This window comes from Bombina bombina, chromosome 3 (genome assembly GCF_027579735.1).
Source record: "Bombina bombina isolate aBomBom1 chromosome 3, aBomBom1.pri, whole genome shotgun sequence".
NCBI classification, from domain to species: Eukaryota; Metazoa; Chordata; class Amphibia; order Anura; family Bombinatoridae; genus Bombina; species Bombina bombina.
Genome location: NC_069501.1, coordinates 25,068,614 through 25,089,244, shown reverse-complemented (window position 1 = coordinate 25,089,244; position 20,631 = coordinate 25,068,614). Strand labels below are relative to the sequence as shown.

The following is a 20,631-nucleotide window of genomic DNA, read 5'->3' as shown; positions in this document are numbered from 1 at the left end:
CCTACGTATCCAGTGTGCTGTCTTCCTACCTGGAGTATGGAATGTGGAAAAATGGGTCAGCGGGGAGCCATCATCATCTGATTACAGCCTTGAAGTATTATATTTCACGTGTTAGAATCGAACTTGACAGAGTTACTATGGACCAGCTAAAAGATGCAGAGAATTATGTTGTGTAACTACAGTGTCCCATGATCTGACATATATGTAATGAGGCACCTGGGGTGTCATGAGTTTACTGCACACTCAGATAGTAAGCCCAGGAAGTACTTGCATATTAGTGAATAACTGCTTGTGAGAGTTGGCCCCCCCCCTTCCTTCAGTCCTATCAGTAACCTCTGACCCCTGATATCACTGTGACCCCTTCTGGTGTCATTGGCGCATGTAAGCAAAAGGCTGCATTTGTAATATACGTATGTACTAGCTGAAGAGAAGGCCCTCCTGTGTGCTTATAAAGAGCCTTAATACATATTTGTATTTGCTGAACTGGGGGGAATGGTGAGTTACTTTGTATATTTGTATTTGCTGAACTGGGGGGAATGGTGAGTTACTTTGTATATTTGTATTTGCTGAACTGATAGAATGGTGAGTTACTTTGTATATTTGTATTTGCTGAACTGGGGGAATGGTGAGTTACTTTGTATATTTGTATTTGCTGAACTGATAGAATGGTGAGTTACTTTGTATATTTGTATTTGCTGAACTGGGGGGAATGGTGAGTTACTTTGTATATTTGTATTTGCTGAACTGGGGGGAATGGTGAGTTACTTTGTATATTTGTATTTGCTGAACTGATAGAATGGTGAGTTACTTTGTATATTTGTATTTGCTGAACTGGGGGAATGGTGAGTTACTTTGTATATTTGTATTTGCTGAACTGGGGGGAATGGTGAGTTACTTTGTATATTTGTATTTGCTGAACTGATAGAATGGTGAGTTACTTTGTATATTTGTATTTGCTGAACTGGGGGGAATGGTGAGTTACTTTGTATATTTGTATTTGCTGAACTGGGGGGAATGGTGAGTTACTTTGTATATTTGTATTTGCTGAACTGGGGGGAATGGTGAGTTACTTTGTATATTTGTATTTGCTGAACTGGGGGGAATGGTGAGTTACTTTGTATATTTGTATTTGCTGAACTGGGGGGAATGGTGAGTTACTTTGTATATTTGTATTTGCTGAACTGGGGGAATGGTGAGTTACTTTGTATATTTGTATTTGCTGAACTGGGGGAATGGTGAGTTACTTTGTATATTTGTTTTTGCTGAACTGGGGGGATGGTGAGTTACTTTGTATATTTGTATTTGCTAAGCTGGGGGGAATGGTGAGTTACTTTGTATATTTGTATTTGCTGAACTGGGGGGAATGGTGAGTTACTTTGTATATTTGTATTTGCTGAACTGATAGAATGGTGAGTTACTTTGTATATTTGTATTTGCTGAACTGGGGGGGGTGGTGAGTTACTTTGTATATTTGTATTTGCTGAACTGGGGGAATGGTGAGTTACTTTGTATATTTGTATTTGCTGAACTGGGGGGAATGGTGAGTTACTTTGTATATTTGTATTTGCTGAACTGATAGAATGGTGAGTTACTTTGTATATTTGTATTTGCTGAACTGGGGGGGATGGTGAGTTACTTTGTATATTTGTATTTGCTGAACTGGGGGGGATGGTGAGTTACTTTGTATATTTGTATTTGCTGAACTGGGGGGATGGTGAGTTACTTTGTATATTTGTATTTGCTGAACTGGGGGGATGGTGAGTTACTTTGTATATTTGTATTTGCTGAACTGGGGGGATGGTGAGTTACTTTGTATATTTGTATTTGCTGAACTGGGGGGAATGGTGAGTTACTTTGTATATTTGTATTTGCTGAACTGGGGGGAATGGTGAGTTACTTTGTATATTTGTATTTGCTGAACTGGGGGGAATGGTGAGTTACTTTGTATATTTGTATTTGCTGAACTGGGGGGAATGGTGAGTTACTTTGTATATTTGTATTTGCTGAACTGGGGGGAATGGTGAGTTACTTTGTATATTTGTATTTGCTGAACTGGGGGGAATGGTGAGTTACTTTGTATATTTGTATTTGCTGAACTGGGGGGAATGGTGAGTTACTTTGTATATTTGTATTTGCTGAACTGGGGGGAATGGTGAGTTACTTTGTATATTTGTATTTGCTGAACTGGGGGGAATGGTGAGTTACTTTGTATATTTGTATTTGCTGAACTGGGGGGAATGGTGAGTTACTTTGTATATTTGTATTTGCTGAACTGGGGGGAATGGTGAGTTACTTTGTATATTTGTATTTGCTGAACTGATAGAATGGTGAGTTACTTTGTATATTTGTATTTGCTAAGCTGTGGTTTGGGAAGACAGGCGGTGTGCGAACTGTGTAATATACGTATGTACTAGCTGAAGAGAAGGCCCTCCTGTGTGCTTATAAAGAGCCTTAATACATATTTGTATTTGCTGAACTGATAGAATGGTGAGTTACTTTGTATATTTGTATTTGCTGAACTGATAGAATGGTGAGTTACTTTGTATATTTGTATTTGCTGAACTGGGGGGAATGGTGAGTTACTTTGTATATTTGTATTTGCTGAACTGATAGAATGGTGAGTTACTTTGTATATTTGTATTTGCTGAACTGGGGGGAATGGTGAGTTACTTTGTATATTTGTATTTGCTGAACTGGGGGGAATGGTGAGTTACTTTGTATATTTGTATTTGCTGAACTGGGGGGAATGGTGAGTTACTTTGTATATTTGTATTTGCTGAACTGGGGGGGATGGTGAGTTACTTTGTATATTTGTATTTGCTGAACTGATAGAATGGTGAGTTACTTTGTATATTTGTATTTGCTGAACTGGGGGAATGGTGAGTTACTTTGTATATTTGTATTTGCTGAACTGGGGGAATGGTGAGTTACTTTGTATATTTGTATTTGCTGAACTGATAGAATGGTGAGTTACTTTGTATATTTGTATTTGCTGAACTGATAGAATGGTGAGTTACTTTGTATATTTGTATTTGCTGAACTGGGGGAATGGTGAGTTACTTTGTATATTTGTATTTGCTGAACTGATAGAATGGTGAGTTACTTTGTATATTTGTATTTGCTGAACTGGGGGGAATGGTGAGTTACTTTGTATATTTGTATTTGCTGAACTGATAGAATGGTGAGTTACTTTGTATATTTGTATTTGCTGAACTGGGGGAATGGTGAGTTACTTTGTATATTTGTATTTGCTGAACTGATAGAATGGTGAGTTACTTTGTATATTTGTATTTGCTGAACTGGGGGGAATGGTGAGTTACTTTGTATATTTGTATTTGCTGAACTGATAGAATGGTGAGTTACTTTGTATATTTGTATTTGCTGAACTGATAGAATGGTGAGTTACTTTGTATATTTGTATTTGCTGAATTGGGGGGAATGGTGAGTTACTTTGTATATTTGTATTTGCTGAACTGGGGGAATGGTGAGTTACTTTGTATATTTGTATTTGCTGAACTGGGGAAATGGTGAGTTACTTTGTATATTTGTATTTGCTGAACTGGGGGAATGGTGAGTTACTTTGTATATTTGTATTTGCTGAACTGGGGGAATGGTGAGTTACTTTGTATATTTGTATTTGCTGAACTGGGGGGATGGTGAGTTACTTTGTATATTTGTATTTGCTGAACTGGGGGGAATGGTGAGTTACTTTGTATATTTGTATTTGCTGAACTGGAGGGATGGTGAGTTACTTTGTATATTTGTATTTGCTGAACTGATAGAATGGTGAGTTACTTTGTATATTTGTATTTGCTGAACTGGGGGAATGGTGAGTTACTTTGTATATTTGTATTTGCTGAACTGGGGGAATGGTGAGTTACTTTGTATATTTGTATTTGCTGAACTGGGGGAATGGTGAGTTACTTTGTATATTTGTATTTGCTGAACTGGGGGGAATGGTGAGTTACTTTGTATATTTGTATTTGCTGAACTGGGGGGAATGGTGAGTTACTTTGTATATTTGTATTTGCTGAACTGATAGAATGGTGAGTTACTTTGTATATTTGTATTTGCTGAACTGGGGGGGATGGTGAGTTACTTTGTATATTTGTATTTGCTGAACTGATAGAATGGTGAGTTACTTTGTATATTTGTATTTGCTGAACTGGGGGGGATGGTGAGTTACTTTGTATATTTGTATTTGCTGAACTGGGGGAATGGTGAGTTACTTTGTATATTTGTATTTGCTGAACTGATAGAATGGTGAGTTACTTTGTATATTTGTATTTGCTGAACTGGGGGGAATGGTGAGTTACTTTGTATATTTGTATTTGCTGAACTGATAGAATGGTGAGTTACTTTGTATATTTGTATTTGCTGAACTGGGGGAATGGTGAGTTACTTTGTATATTTGTATTTGCTGAACTGATAGAATGGTGAGTTACTTTGTATATTTGTATTTGCTGAACTGGGGGGAATGGTGAGTTACTTTGTATATTTGTATTTGCTGAACTGATAGAGTGGTGAGTTACTTTGTATATTTGTATTTGCTGAACTGATAGAATGGTGAGTTACTTTGTATATTTTTGTATTTGCTGAACTGGGGGGATGGTGAGTTACTTTGTATATTTGTATTTGCTGAACTGGGGGGATGGTGAGTTACTTTGTATATTTGTATTTGCTGAACTGGGAGGAATGGTGAGTTACTTTGTATATTTGTATTTGCTGAACTGGGGGGAATGGTGAGTTACTTTGTATATTTGTATTTGCTGAACTGGGGGAATGGTGAGTTACTTTGTATATTTGTATTTGCTGAACTGGGGGGATGGTGAGTTACTTTGTATATTTGTATTTGCTGAACTGGGGGGAATGGTGAGTTACTTTGTATATTTGTATTTGCTGAACTGGGGGGATGGTGAGTTACTTTGTATATTTGTATTTGCTGAACTGATAGAATGGTGAGTTACTTTGTATATTTGTATTTGCTGAACTGGGGGAATGGTGAGTTACTTTGTATATTTGTATTTGCTGAACTGGGGGGGGGATGGTGAGTTACTTTGTATATTTGTATTTGCTGAACTGGGGGGAATGGTGAGTTACTTTGTATATTTGTATTTGCTGAACTGGGGGGAATGGTGAGTTACTTTGTATATTTGTATTTGCTGAACTGGGGGGATGGTGAGTTACTTTGTATATTTGTATTTGCTGAACTGATAGAATGGTGAGTTACTTTGTATATTTGTATTTGCTGAACTGGGGGAATGGTGAGTTACTTTGTATATTTGTATTTGCTGAACTGGGGGAATGGTGAGTTACTTTGTATATTTGTATTTGCTGAACTGGGGGAATGGTGAGTTACTTTGTATATTTGTATTTGCTGAACTGGGGGGAATGGTGAGTTACTTTGTATATTTGTATTTGCTGAACTGGGGGGAATGGTGAGTTACTTTGTATATTTGTATTTGCTGAACTGATAGAATGGTGAGTTACTTTGTATATTTGTATTTGCTGAACTGGGGGGGATGGTGAGTTACTTTGTATATTTGTATTTGCTGAACTGATAGAATGGTGAGTTACTTTGTATATTTGTATTTGCTGAACTGGGGGGGATGGTGAGTTACTTTGTATATTTGTATTTGCTGAACTGGGGGAATGGTGAGTTACTTTGTATATTTGTATTTGCTGAACTGGGGGGAATGGTGAGTTACTTTGTATATTTGTATTTGCTGAACTGATAGAATGGTGAGTTACTTTGTATATTTGTATTTGCTGAACTGGGGGAATGGTGAGTTACTTTGTATATTTGTATTTGCTGAACTGGGGGGATGGTGAGTTACTTTGTATATTTGTATTTGCTGAACTGATAGAATGGTGAGTTACTTTGTATATTTGTATTTGCTGAACTGGGGGGGATGGTGAGTTACTTTGTATATTTGTATTTGCTGAACTGGGGGGATGGTGAGTTACTTTGTATATTTGTATTTGCTGAACTGGGGGGATGGTGAGTTACTTTGTATATTTGTATTTGCTGAACTGGGGGGATGGTGAGTTACTTTGTATATTTGTATTTGCTGAACTGGGGGGAATGGTGAGTTACTTTGTATATTTGTATTTGCTGAACTGGGGGGAATGGTGAGTTACTTTGTATATTTGTATTTGCTGAACTGGGGGGAATGGTGAGTTACTTTGTATATTTGTATTTGCTGAACTGGGGGGAATGGTGAGTTACTTTGTATATTTGTATTTGCTGAACTGGGGGGAATGGTGAGTTACTTTGTATATTTGTATTTGCTGAACTGGGGGGAATGGTGAGTTACTTTGTATATTTGTATTTGCTGAACTGGGGGGAATGGTGAGTTACTTTGTATATTTGTATTTGCTGAACTGGGGGGAATGGTGAGTTACTTTGTATATTTGTATTTGCTGAACTGGGGGGAATGGTGAGTTACTTTGTATATTTGTATTTGCTGAACTGGGGGGAATGGTGAGTTACTTTGTATATTTGTATTTGCTGAACTGGGGGGAATGGTGAGTTACTTTGTATATTTGTATTTGCTGAACTGGGGGGATGGTGAGTTACTTTGTATATTTGTATTTGCTGAACTGGGGGAATGGTGAGTTACTTTGTATATTTGTATTTGCTGAACTGGGGGGGATGGTGAGTTACTTTGTATATTTGTATTTGCTGAACTGGGGGGAATGGTGAGTTACTTTGTATATTTGTATTTGCTGAACTGGGGGAATGGTGAGTTACTTTGTATATTTGTATTTGCTGAACTGATAGAATGGTGAGTTACTTTGTATATTTGTATTTGCTGAACTGGGGGGATGGTGAGTTACTTTGTATATTTGTATTTGCTGAACTGGGGGGAATGGTGAGTTACTTTGTATATTTGTATTTGCTGAACTGATAGAATGGTGAGTTACTTTGTATATTTGTATTTGCTGAACTGGGGGGGATGGTGAGTTACTTTGTATATTTGTATTTGCTGAACTGGGGGGGATGGTGAGTTACTTTGTATATTTGTATTTGCTGAACTGGGGGGGATGGTGAGTTACTTTGTATATTTGTATTTGCTGAACTGGGGGGGATGGTGAGTTACTTTGTATATTTGTATTTGCTGAACTGGGGGGGATGGTGAGTTACTTTGTATATTTGTATTTGCTGAACTGATAGAATGGTGAGTTACTTTGTATATTTGTATTTGCTGAACTGGGGGGATGGTGAGTTACTTTGTATATTTGTATTTGCTGAACTGGGGGGGATGGTGAGTTACTTTGTATATTTGTATTTGCTGAACTGATAGAATGGTGAGTTACTTTGTATATTTGTATTTGCTGAACTGGGGGGATGGTGAGTTACTTTGTATATTTGTATTTGCTAAGCTGCGGTTTGGGAAGACAGGCGGTGTGCGATCTGTGTAATATATGAATCGCTGTCCCTATTTGTATTGTTTTATACCCTCTCAAATGATTTGGGCTGAAGTGATGTATAGAATCAGACCTTAATGAGTTAATCATTTCCCTCTCACCTGCAGCTGTCCCTGAGAGGTCGTCAGATGGAGAAGGTGCTTTGTCAGGAACATGGTGAGTGTGAGCGGAACTCATTGCAGGTAACGGTTTTGGTTCCTAAACAGAGTAACTAAGGCAACGGCCTGAGTGTAACTCCCTAGTGTTTCAGGGTCACTCGTCTTCTGTGGAGTTTGTTGCTTCTCACCTGTTTGGTGAATCAGGTCTATGAGTCTCCTGGCTTTTAATGCTAAACACGACATCTGTATTTTATAATAAATAATAACATATATGTTGTCCTTATGTAGTTTTTAGACTTCATGTCCTGCTAACTCTTTATTATCAGTAATGTCTAAAGCACCAGCATGTTCTACAACAGTTGGTGCAGCTACATAACACAGAACTTGGTTGTACATAGTGAATATGTAGAGGGCTTGGTGCTTGTTACCCTGTTATTTAGGCTGACCGGTAGGACAGGTGAGCACAACAGTTGGCGCAGCTACATAACACAGAACTTGGTTGTAGATAGTGAATATGTAGAGGGCTTGGTGCTTGTTACCCTGTTATTTAGGCTGACCGGTAGGACAGGTGAGCACAACAGTTGGCGCAGCTACATAACACAGAACTTGGTTGTACATAGTGAATATGTAGAGGGCTTGGTGCTTGTTACCCTGTTATTTAGGCTGACCGGTAGGACAGGTGAGCACAAGAGTGAGGTCAGGTTATTGTAATTTGTGTTTCCCTGAACAACTAGTAACTGTAAAAGCCTGAGGCCAGACTTGCTGAGCGGCAAATAATTTACATTACATCAGTCCTGCTCATGGGAATGGGTGAGACCTGTGTGTGTTAGTTAATTAATTTAGCTCTTTTTGCCAACTGAGGCCAGTGAAGGAATGAACCAGTCAGAAGGGGAGCCATGTGAGACCTTTATACATACCGTGTGCCAGGCAGGAGAGGAGCCGTGTGTGACATATATACATACCGTGTGCCAGGCAGGAGAGGAGCCGTGTGTGACATATACATACCGTGTGCCAGGCAGGAGAGGAGCCGTGTGTGACATATATACATACCGTGTGCCAGGCAGGAGAGGAGCCGTGTGTGACATATATACATACCGTGTGCCAGGCAGGAGAGGAGCCGTGTGTGACATATATACATACCGTGTGCCAGGCAGGAGAGGAGCCGTGTGTGACATATATACATACCGTGTGCCAGGGAGCAGAGGAGCCGTGTGTGACATATATACATACCGTGTACCAGGCAGGAGAGGAACCGTGTGTGACATATATACATACCGTGTGCCAGGGAGCAGAGGAGCCGTGTGTGACATATATACATACCGTGTACCAGGCAGGAGAGGAGCCGTGTGTGACCTTTATACATACCGTGTGCCAGGCAGGAGAGGAGCCGTATGAGATCTTTATACATACCGTGTGCCAGGCAGGAGAGGAGCAGTGTGTGACATATATACATACCGTGTGCTAGGGAGCAGAGGAACCGTGTGTGACATATATATATAACGTGTGCTAGGCAGGAGAGGAGCCGTGTGTGACATATATACATACCGTGTGCCAGGCAGGAGAGGAGCCGTGTGTGACATATATACATACCGTGTGCCAGGCAGGAGAGGAGCCGTGTGTGACATATATACATACCGTGTGCCGGGCAGGAGAGGAGCCGTGTGTGACATATATACATACCGTGTGCCAGGCAGGAGAGGAGCCGTGTGTGACATATATACATACCGTGTGCCAGGGAGCAGAGGAGCCGTGTGTGACATATATACATACCGTGTACCAGGCAGGAGAGGAGCCTGTGTGACATATATACATACCGTGTGCCAGGCAGGAGAGGAGCCGTGTGTGACATATATACATACCGTGTGCCAGGGAGCAGAGGAGCCGTGTGTGACATATATACATACCGTGTACCAGGCAGGAGAGGAGCCTGTGTAACATATATACATACCGTGTGCCAGGGAGCAGAGGAGCCGTGTGTGACATATATACATACCGTGTGCCAGGCAGGAGAGGAGCCGTGTGTGACATATATACATACCGTGTGCCAGGCAGGAGAGGAGCCGTGTGTGACATATATACATACCGTGTGCCAGGCAGGAGAGGAGCCGTGTGTGACATATATACATACCGTGTGCCAGGCAGGAGAGGAGCCTTGTGTGACATATATACGTACCGTGTGCCAGGCAGGAGAGGAGCCGTGTGTGACATATATACATACCGTGTGCCAGGCAGGAGAGGAGCTGTGTGTGACATATATACATACCGTGTGACATATATACATACCGTGTGCCAGGGAGCAGAGGAACCGTGTGTGACATATATACATACCGTGTGCCAGGGAGCAGAGGAACCATGTGTGACCTTTATACATACCGTGTGCCAGGGAGCAGAGGAACCGTGTGTGACATATATACATACCGTGTGCCAGGCAGGAGAGGAGCCGTGTGTGACATATATACATACCGTGTGCCAGGCAGAAGAGGAGCCGTGTGTGACATATATACATACCGTGTGCCAGGGAGCAGAGGAACCGTGTGTGACATATATACATACCGTGTGCCAGGCAGAAGAGGAGCCGTGTGTGACATATATACATACCGTGTGCCGGGCAGGAGAGGAGCCGTGTGAGACATACAGTATATACATACTGTGTTCCAGGCAGGAGAGGAGCCGTGTGTGACCTTTATACATACCGTGTGCCAGGCAGGAGAGGAGCCGTATGAGATCTTTATACATACCGTGTGATAGGGAGCAGAGGAACCGTGTGTGACATATATATATAACGTGTGCTAGGCAGGAGAGGAGCCGTGTGTGACATATATACATACCGTGTGCCAGGCAGGAGAGGAGCCGTGTGTGACATATATACATACCGTGTGCCAGGCAGGAGAGGAGCCGTGTGTGACATATATACATACCGTGTGCCGGGCAGGAGAGGAGCCGTGTGAGACATACAGTATATACATACTGTGTTCCAGGCAGGAGAGGAGCCGTGTGTGACCTTTATACATACCGTGTGCCAGGCAGGAGAGGAGCCGTATGAGATCTTTATACATACCGTGTGCCAGGGAGCAGAGGAACCGTGTGTGACATATATATATACCGTGTGCCAGGCAGGAGAGGAGCCGTATGAGATCTTTATACATACCGTGTGCCAGGGAGCAGAGGAGCCGTGTGTGACATATATACATACCGTGTGCCAGGCAGGAGAGGAGCCGTGTGTGACATATATACATACCGTGTGCCAGGCAGGAGAGTAGCCGTGTGTGACATATATACATACTGTGTGCCAGGCAGGAGAGGAGCCGTGTGTGACATATATATATACATACCGTGTGCCAGGCAGGAGAGGAACCGTATGTTACATATATACATACCGTGTGCCAGGCAGGAGAGGAGCCGTGTGAGACCTTTATACATACAGTGTGCCAGGCAGGAGAGGAGCCGTGTGTGACATATATACATACCGTGTGCCAGGCAGGAGAGGAGTCGTGTGTGACATTTATACATACCGTGTGCCAGGCAGGAGAGGAGCCGTGTGTGACATATATACATACCGTGTGCCAGGCAGGAGAGGATCCGTGTGTGACATTTATACATACCGTGTGCCAGGGAGCAGAGGAACCGTGTGTGACATATATACATACCGTTTGCCAGGCAGGAGAGGAGCCGTGTGTGACATATATACATACCGTGTGCCAGACAGGAGAGGAGCCGTGTGAGACATATATATACATACAGTGTGCCAGGCAGGAGAGGAGCCGTGTGTGACACATACATACCGTGTGCCAGGGAGCAGAGGAACCGTGTGTGACATATATACATACCGTGTGCCAGGCAGGAAAGGAGCCGTGTGTGACATATATACATACCGTGTGCCAGGCAGGAGAGGAGCCGTGTGTGACATATATACATACCGTGTGCCAGGCAGGAGAGGAGCCGTGTGTGACATATATACATACCGTGTGCCAGGCAGGAGAGGAGCCGTGTGTGACATATATACATACCGTGTGCCGGGCAGGAGAGGAGCCATGTGAGACATACAGTATACACTGTGTGCAGAATTATTAGGCAAATGAGTTTTGACCACATCATCCTCTTTATGCATGTTGTCTTACTCCAAGCTGTATAGGCTCGAAAGCCTACTACCAATTAAGCATATTAGGTGATGTGCATCTCTGTAATGAGAAGGGGTGTGGTCTAATGATATCAACACCCTATATCAGGTGTGCATAATTATTAGGCAACTTCCTTTCCTTTGGCAAAATGGGTCAAAGAAGGACTTGACAGGCTCAGAAAAATCAAAAATAGTGAGATATCTTGCAGAGGGATGCAGCACTCTTAAAATTGCAAAGCTTCTGAAGCGTGATCATCGAACAATCAAGCGTTTCATTCAAAATAGTCAACAGGGTCGCAAGAAGCGTGTGGAAAAACAAAGGCGCAAAATAACTGCCCATGAACTGAGAAAAGTCAAGCGTGCAGCTGCCAAGATGCCACTTGCCACCAGTTTGGCCATATTTCAGAGCTGCAACATCACTGGAGTGCCCAAAAGCACAAGGTGTGCAATACTCAGAGACATGGCCAAGGTAAGAAAGGCTGAAAGACGACCACCACTGAACAAGACACACAAGCTGAAACGTCAACACTGGGCCAAGAAATATCTCAAGACTGATTTTTCTAAGGTTTTATGGACTGATGAAATGAGAGTGAGTCTTGATGGGCCAGATGGATGGGCCCGTGGCTGGGTTGGTAAAGGGCAGAGAGCTCCAGTCCGACTCAGACGCCAGCAAGGTGGAGGTGGAGTACTGGTTTGGGCTGGTATCATCAAAGATGAGCTTGTGGGGCCTTTTCGGGTTGAGGATGGAGTCAAGCTCAACTCCCAGTCCTACTGCCAGTTTCTGGAAGACACCTTCTTCAAGCAGTGGTACAGGAAGAAGTCTGCATCCTTCAAGAAAAACATGATTTTCATGCAGGACAATGCTCCATCACACGCGTCCAAGTACTCCACAGCGTGGCTGGCAAGAAAGGGTATAAAAGAAGAAAATCTAATGACATGGCCTCCTTGTTCACCTGATCTGAACCCTATTGAGAACCTGTGGTCCATCATCAAATGTGAGATTTACAAGGAGGGAAAACAGTACACCTCTCTGAACAGTGTCTGGGAGGCTGTGGTTGCTGCTGCACGCAATGTTGATGGTGAACAGATCAAAACACTGACAGAATCCATGGATGGCAGGCTTTTGAGTGTCCTTGCAAAGAAAGGTGGCTATATTGGTCACTGATTTGTTTTTGTTTTGTTTTTGAATGTCAGAAATGTATATTTGTGAATGTTGAGATGTTATATTGGTTTCACTGGTAAAAATAAATAATTGAAATGGGTATATATTTGTTTTTTGTTAAGTTGCCTAATAATTATGCACAGTAATAGTCACCTGCACACACAGATATCCCCCTAAAATAGCTATAACTAAAAACTACTTCCAAAACTATTCAGCTTTGATATTAATGAGTTTTTTGGGTTCATTGAGAACATGGTTGTTGTTCAATAATAAAATTAATCCTCAAAATTACAACTTGCCTAATAATTCTGCACTCCCTGTATACATACCGTGTGCCAGGCAGGAGAGGAGCCGTGTGTGACCTTTATACGTACCGTGTGCCAGGCAGGAGAGTAGCCGTGTGTGACATATATACATACCGTGTGCCAGGCAGGAGAGTAGCCGTGTGTGACATATATATATACCGTGTGCCAGACAGGAGAGGAGCCGTGTGTGACATTTATACATACCGTGTGCCAGGCAGGAGAGTAGCCGTGTGTGACATATAAACATACTGCGTGCCAGGCAGGAGAGGAGCCGTGTGTGACATATATACATACCGTGTGCCAGGCAGGAGAGGAGCCGTGTGTGGCATATATACATACCGTGTGCCAGGCAGGAGAGGAGCCGTGTGGGGCATATATACATACCGTGTGCCAGGCAGGAGAGGAGCCGTGTGGGGCATATATACATACCGTGTGCCAGGCAGGAGAGGAGCCGTGTGTGGCATATATACATATCGTGTGCCAGGCAGGAGAGGAGCAGTGTTTGACACATACATACCGTGTGCCAGGCAGGAGAGGAGCCGTGTGTGACATATATACATACCGTGTGCCAGGCAGGAGAGGAGCCGTGTGTGACATATATACATACCGTGTGCCAGGCAGGAGAGGAGCCGTGTGTGGCATATATACATACCGTGTGCCAGGCAGGAGAGGAGCCGTGTGTGACATATATACATATTGTGTGCCAGGCAGGAGAGGAGCCGTGTGTGGCATATATACATACCGTGTGCCAGGCAGGAGAGGAGCCGTGTGGGGCATATATACATACCGTGTGCCAGGCAGGAGAGTAGCCGTGTGGGGCATATATACATACCGTGTGCCAGGCAGGAGAGGAGCCGTGTGTGGCATATATACATACCGTGTGCCAGGCAGGAGAGGAGCAGTGTGTGACACATACATACCGTGTGCCAGGCAGGAGAGGAGCCGTGTGTGACATATATACATACCGTGTGCCAGGCAGGAGAGGAGCCGTGTGTGACATATATACATACCGTGTGCCAGGCAGGAGAGGAGCCGTGTGTGGCATATATACATACCGTGTGCCAGGCAGGAGAGGAGCCGTGTGTGACCTTTATACATACCGTGTGCCAGGCAGGAGAGGAGCCGTGTGTGACATATATACATACCGTGTACCAGGCAGGAGAGGAGCCGCGTGTGACATATATACGTACCGTGTGCCAGACAGGAGAGGAGCCGTGTGTGACACATACATACCGTGTGCCAGGCAGGAGAGGAGCCGTGTGTGACATATATACATACCGTGTGCCAGACAGGAGAGGAGCCGTGTGTGACACATACATACCGTGTGCCAGGCAGGAGAGGAGCCGTGTGTGACATATATACATACCGTGTGCCAGACAGGAGAGGAGCCGTGTGTGACACATACATACCGTGTGCCAGACAGGAGAGGAGCCGTGTGTGACACATACATACCGTGTGCCGGGCAGGAGAGGAGCCGTGTGAGACATACAGTATATTCATCTTCAACAAAAAGTCCTGCTTGGAAATATTTTGAAAAACTACATGAAAAGGCAGTAAAGTGCAACATTTGCCGCATGCAGTTGCAGTACAACAAATCCACGACTTCCATGTTAAGCCACCTAAAAAACAAACACCCGTCTACATTGGTAGCGACAGAGAGAGAAAAAGGACAGCAACAAACATCCATTGCAGGTTTTACAGTAAGACATAGGCAATGTGACAATGTGCGTGCTGAAACAACGTCGACTCTGATAGTTAATATGATAGCAAAGGACATGCTACCTATAAGTTTTTTTGTTGAAGGAGAGGGTTTTCGGGAGTTAAAGGGACACTGAACCCAAATTTTTTCTTTTGTGATTCAGATAGAGCATGACATTTTAAGCAACTTTCTAATTTACTCCTATTATCAAATTTTCTTCATTCTCTTGGTATCTTTATTTGAAATGGAAAAATGTAATTTTAGATGCCGGACCATTTTTGGTGAACAACCTGGGTTGTCCTTGCTGATTGGTGGATACATTCATCCACCAATAAAAAAAGTGCTATCCAGAGTTCTGAACCCCAAAAAAAAGCTCAGATGCATTTTTTTTTAAAGATAGCAAGAGAACGAAGAAAAATTGATAATAGGAGTAAATTAGAAAGTTGCTTAAAATTGCATGCTCTATCTGAATCACAAATGAAAAAAATTGGGTTCAGTGTCCCTTTAATGAAATATGTCAAGCCCGAATATACTGTCCCTGTACGAAAAACAATTACAACTCGGCTTGAAAAAATGCACGTAGATTCGGCTAGTTCTGTCCCCAACACTTTGTCAAAAGTCGAGAAGGCTGCAATTACAACTGACGCATGGACAGCACTAACTACCGAGTCCTACGTTACCATAACTTGTCATTTCATAAAAGACTGGGAAATGAAAAGCGTGGTTCTACAGACCCGTGCCATGCCAGAGAGGCATACAGCAGAGAATCTGGCAAATGTGTTGAACACTGCGGTAGACCACTGGGGTTTGCGGGGCAAAATCACTGCTTGTGTTCATGACAACGCAAGCAATATCGTCTTGGCAAACTCGTCATTATAATGGGAGTCAAATCCGTGCTTTGCTCACACTCTGCAGCTCGCTGTCAACGATGGCATTAAACTTGGTGTCATACAGCATGTAGTGGGTGCGGCCAGTCGTCTTGTATCACATTTTCATCACAGCACAACAGCTACTCAGGCGCTTAAGATGAAACAAAAACAACAATCTCTACCCGAGCACCGCCTCGTGCAGTACTGCCGTACCCAATGGAATGCCATCTGCGACATGTGTGTGACATATATACATACCGTGTGCCAGGCGGCAGAGGAACCGTGTGTGACCTTTATACATACCGTGTGCCAGGCAGGAGAGGAGCCGTGTGTGACATATATACATACCATGTGCCAGGCAGGATAGGAACCGTCTGTGACATATATACATACCGTGTGCCAGGCAGGAGAGGAGCCATGTGTGATATATATAAGTACCGTGTGCCAGGCAGGAGAGGAGCCTTGTGTGACATATATACGTACCGTGTGCCAGGCAGGAGAGGAGCCGTGTGTGACATTTATACATACCGTGTGCCAGGCAGGAGAGGAGCCGTGTGTGACACATACATACCGTGTGCCAGGCAGGAGAGGAGCCGTGTGTGACATAAATACATACCGTGTGCCAGGCAGGAGAGGAGCCGTGTGTGACACATACATACCGTGTGCCAGTCAGGAGAGGAGCCGTGTGTGACATATATACATACCGTGTGCCAGGCAGGAGAGGAGCCGTGTGTGACATAAATACATACCGTGTGCCAGGCAGGAGAGGAGCCGTGTGTGACACATACATACCGTGTGCCAGGCAGGAGAGGAGCCGTGTGTGACATATATACATACCGTGTGCCAGGCAGGAGAGGAGCCGTGTGAGATATATACATACTGTGTGCCAGGCAGGAGAGGAGCCGTATGAGACCTTTATACATACCGTGTGCCAGGCAGGAGAGGAGCCGTGTGTGACATATATACATACCGTGTGCCAGGCAGGAGAGTAGCCGTGTGTGACATATATACATACCGTGTGCCAGGCAGGAGAGGAGCCTGTGTGACCTATATACATACCGTGTGCCAGGCAGGAGAGGAGCCTGTGTGACCTATATACATACCGTGTGCCAGGCAGGAGAGGAGCCTGTGTGACCTATATACATACCGTGTGCCAGGCAGGAGAGGAGCCTGTGTGACCTATATACATACCGTGTGCCAGGCAGGAGAGGAGCCTGTGTGACCTATATACATACCGTGTGCCAGGCAGGAGAGGAGCCTGTGTGACCTATATACATACTGTGTGCCAGGCAGGAGAGGAGCCGTATGTGACATATATACATAGCGTGTGCCAGGCAGGAGAGGAGCCGTGTGTGACATATATACATAGCGTGTGCCAGGCAGGAGAGGAGCCGTGTGTGACATATATATATATATATACCGTGTGCCAGGCAGGAGAGGAGCCTGTGTGACCTATATACATACCGTGTGCCAGGCAGGAGAGGAGCCGTGTGTGACATATATACATACCGTGTGCCAGGCAGGAGAGGAGCCGTGTGAGACCTTTATACATACCGTGTGTCAGGCAGGAGAGGAGCCGTGTGTGACATATATACATACCGTGTGCCAGGCAGGAGAGGAGCCGTGTGTGACCTATATACATACCGTGTGCCAGGCAGGAGAGGAGCCATGTGTGACCTATATACATACCGTGTGCCAGGCAGGAGAGGAGCCGTGTGTGGCATATATATATACCGTGTGCCAGGCAGGAGAGGAGCCGTGTGTGGCATATATACATACCGTGTGCCAGGCAGGAGAGGAGCCGTGTGTGACATATATACATACCGTGTGCCAGGCAGGAGAGGAGCCGTGTGTGACATATATACGTACCGTGTGCCAGGCAGGAGAGGAGCCGTGTGTGGCATATATACGTACCGTGTGCCAGGCAGGAGAGGAGCCGTGTGTGGCATATATACATACCGTGTGCCAGGCAGGAGAGGAGCCGTGTGTGGCATATATACATACCGTGTGCCAGGCAGGAGAGGAGCCGTGTGTGGCATATATACATACCGTGTGCCTGGCAGGAGAGGAGCCGTGTGTGACATATATACATACCGTGTGCCAGGCAGGAGAGGAGCCGTGTGAGACCTTTATACATACCGTGTGCCAGGCAGGAGAGGAGCCGTGTGTGGCATATATACATACCATGTGCCAGGCAGGATAGGAGCCGTGTGTGGCATATATACATACCGTGTGCCAGGCAGGAGAGGAGCCGTGTGTGGCATATATACATACCGTGTGCCAGGCAGGAGAGGAACCGTGTGTGACATATATACATACCGTGTGCCAGGCAGGAGAGGAGCTGTGTGTGGCATATATACATACCATGTGCCAGGCAGGAGAGGAGCCGTGTGGGGCATATATACATACCGTGTGCCAGGCAGGAGAGGAGCCGTGTGTGACCTTTATACATACCGTGTGCCAGGCAGGAGAGGAGCCGTGTGTGGCATATATACATACCATGTGCCAGGCAGGAGAGGAGCCGTATGTATCTGTTTATACATTTCGTGTCTGAGGCAAGATTAGGATGTTGTTTGTTGCATTTTGTAATGGTAAGCAGAGTTTTTTTTGTTTTTGTTTTGTTTTTATATATTTTTTTATTATTAAATTGCCTGTTGTCCTATATAGTCCTCTGTTCTCCCATTTAGAAGTTGACACGACACTATTGAGGCGCTTCCATAACCCTGTCTGCATAACTTAGTTGTAAAACTAGCAAATCCCAGAAATATGTTATCATGGGGTGGTTTTGCAGGTCTTGACGTATCTCAGGGAAATCTCTGGTGTAGTATTTTCAGTCTGAGCAGAGTGCAGTATGTGCTTACCTAGCAGCCTGATAGTGTGTTGGGAAATCTGGTATTACTAACCTCTTGCTGTACAAGCAGGCAATAAAACATTTTATGATTGTTTGTCGATCTGTTTCAGTAAATAAAACTGAGAATATCACTCTTTAGGGATTTTACAGGAGCTGGGTTAGGAAGGGTTTTGAGAAGGTGTTTTGACAAAATTGGTACTTTGCTTGAAACAATTTTACAGAATCATGGGATTTTGCATTTGAGCCAATTAGCTGAATATTATGATTGTAGTAAATATGGAGGGTTTGCTCATTTTATAGATCAGATTTGCGAAACCAACTGTAATAATCCCCAAGGGACATAAAACCCAAATGTTTTCTTCATGGTTTAGAGCTATCAATTTGAAACAACGTTTCTATTTACTTCTATGATCTAATTTGTTTTGTTCTTTTGATATACTTTGTTGAAAGTGATACCTAGGTAGACTGAGGAGCGGCTGATTGGTGACTGTGCATATATGCCTCATGTTATTGGCTCACTCAATGCATTCAGCTAACTCTCAGAAGTACGATAATGCTTCTTCAACAAAGGATTCCAGTAGAACAAAGCAAATGAGATAATAGAAGTAAATTGGAAAGCTGTTTAAAACTGTATTCTCCATCTAAGTTACATCTAAGTGTTGTTCTTCTCATCTTTTGTCCTCAGGAAGTCTCTGCTTCTTGAAAACGGGAACGAGGGATGGACCCAACAAGGGGAAGAGTTTCTATCTTTGTGGAGCCAGCCCTAGGTCACCCTGTGGCTTCACTCATCATGCGGAGTAAGTTACCCACAGGGACTGAATCAAGGAGAACACACATTAGAGACAAAACTGTGTCATTAATTGCATTAAAGTGTGAGTGGCAATGAGATATCCCTGGCTATTGTGTAATGAGGAAGTGCCCATCTCCCAGGGATATGGGAGTCTTACTCTTACATCTTGTGTTAGCCGCTGCTGTTACCCTTGTTACAGTATAAAAGGCAAAAGCCCCTGCCGTTACCCTTGTTACAGTGTATAACACAAAGGCCCCTGCTTTTACCCTTGTTACAGTGTATAACACAAAGGCCCCTGCTGTTACCCTTGTTACAGTATATAACACAAAGGCCCCTGCTGTTACCCTTGTTACAGTATATAACACAAAGGCCCCTGCTGTTACCCTTGTTACAGTGTATAACACAAAGGCCCCTGCTGTTACCCTTGTTACAGTGTATAACACAAAGGCCCCTGCTGTTACCCTTGTTACAGTGTATAACACAAAGGCCCCTGCTGTTACCCTTGTTACAGTGTATAACACAAAGGCCCCTGCTGTTACCCTTGTTACAGTATATAACACAAAGGCCCCTGCTGTTACTCTTGTTACAGTATATAACACAAAGGCCCCTGCTGTTACCCTTGTTACAGTATATAACACAAAGGCCCCTGCTGTTACCCTTGTTACAGTATAAAAGGCAAAAGCCCCTGCTGTTACCCTTGTTACAGTATATAACACAAAAGCCCTTGCTGTTACCCTTGTTACAGTATAAAAGGCAAAAGCCCCTGCTGTTACCCTTGTTACAGTGTATAACACAAAGGCCCCTGATGTTACCCTTGTTACAGTATATAACACAAAGGCCCCTGCTGTTACCCTTGTTACAGTATATAACACAAAGGCCCCTGCTGTTACCCTTGTTACAGTATAAAAGGCAAAAGCCCCTGCTGTTACCCTTGTTACAGTATATAACACAAAGGCCCCTGCTGTTACCCTTGTTACAGTATATAACACAAAGGCCCCTGCTGTTATCCTTGTTACAGTATATAACACAAAGGCCCCTGCTTTTACCCTTGTTACAGTATATAACACAAAGGCCCCTGCTGTTATCCTTGTTACAGTATAAAAGGCAAAAGCCCCTGCTGTTACCCTTGTTACAGTATAAAAGGCAAAAGCCTCTGCTGTTACCCTTGTTACATTATATAACACAAAGGCCCCTGCTGTTACCCTTGTTACAGTATATAACACAAAGGCCCCTGCTGTTACCCTTGTTACAGTATAAAAGGCAAAAGCCCCTGCTGTTACCCTTGTTACAGTATAAAAGGCAAAAGCCC

The 20,631-nt window shown here is 43.8% G+C and overlaps 1 protein-coding gene across 4 annotated transcripts in view; it reads left to right on the top strand.

Moving 5' to 3' along the window:
* TTF2 (transcription termination factor 2) overlaps positions 1 to 20,631 on the top strand; it is a 534,153-nt gene that overhangs the window by 17,886 nt on the left and 495,636 nt on the right. For all 4 annotated transcript variants that reach the window (XM_053705754.1, XM_053705753.1, XM_053705751.1 and 1 more), the window contains exons 2-3: positions 7,539 to 7,587; positions 19,218 to 19,329. In XM_053705754.1, the coding sequence (XP_053561729.1) occupies positions 7,560 to 7,587; positions 19,218 to 19,329 (140 nt within the window). In that variant the 5' untranslated portion in view covers positions 7,539 to 7,559. The remainder of the gene's footprint in view (positions 1 to 7,538; positions 7,588 to 19,217; positions 19,330 to 20,631) is intronic.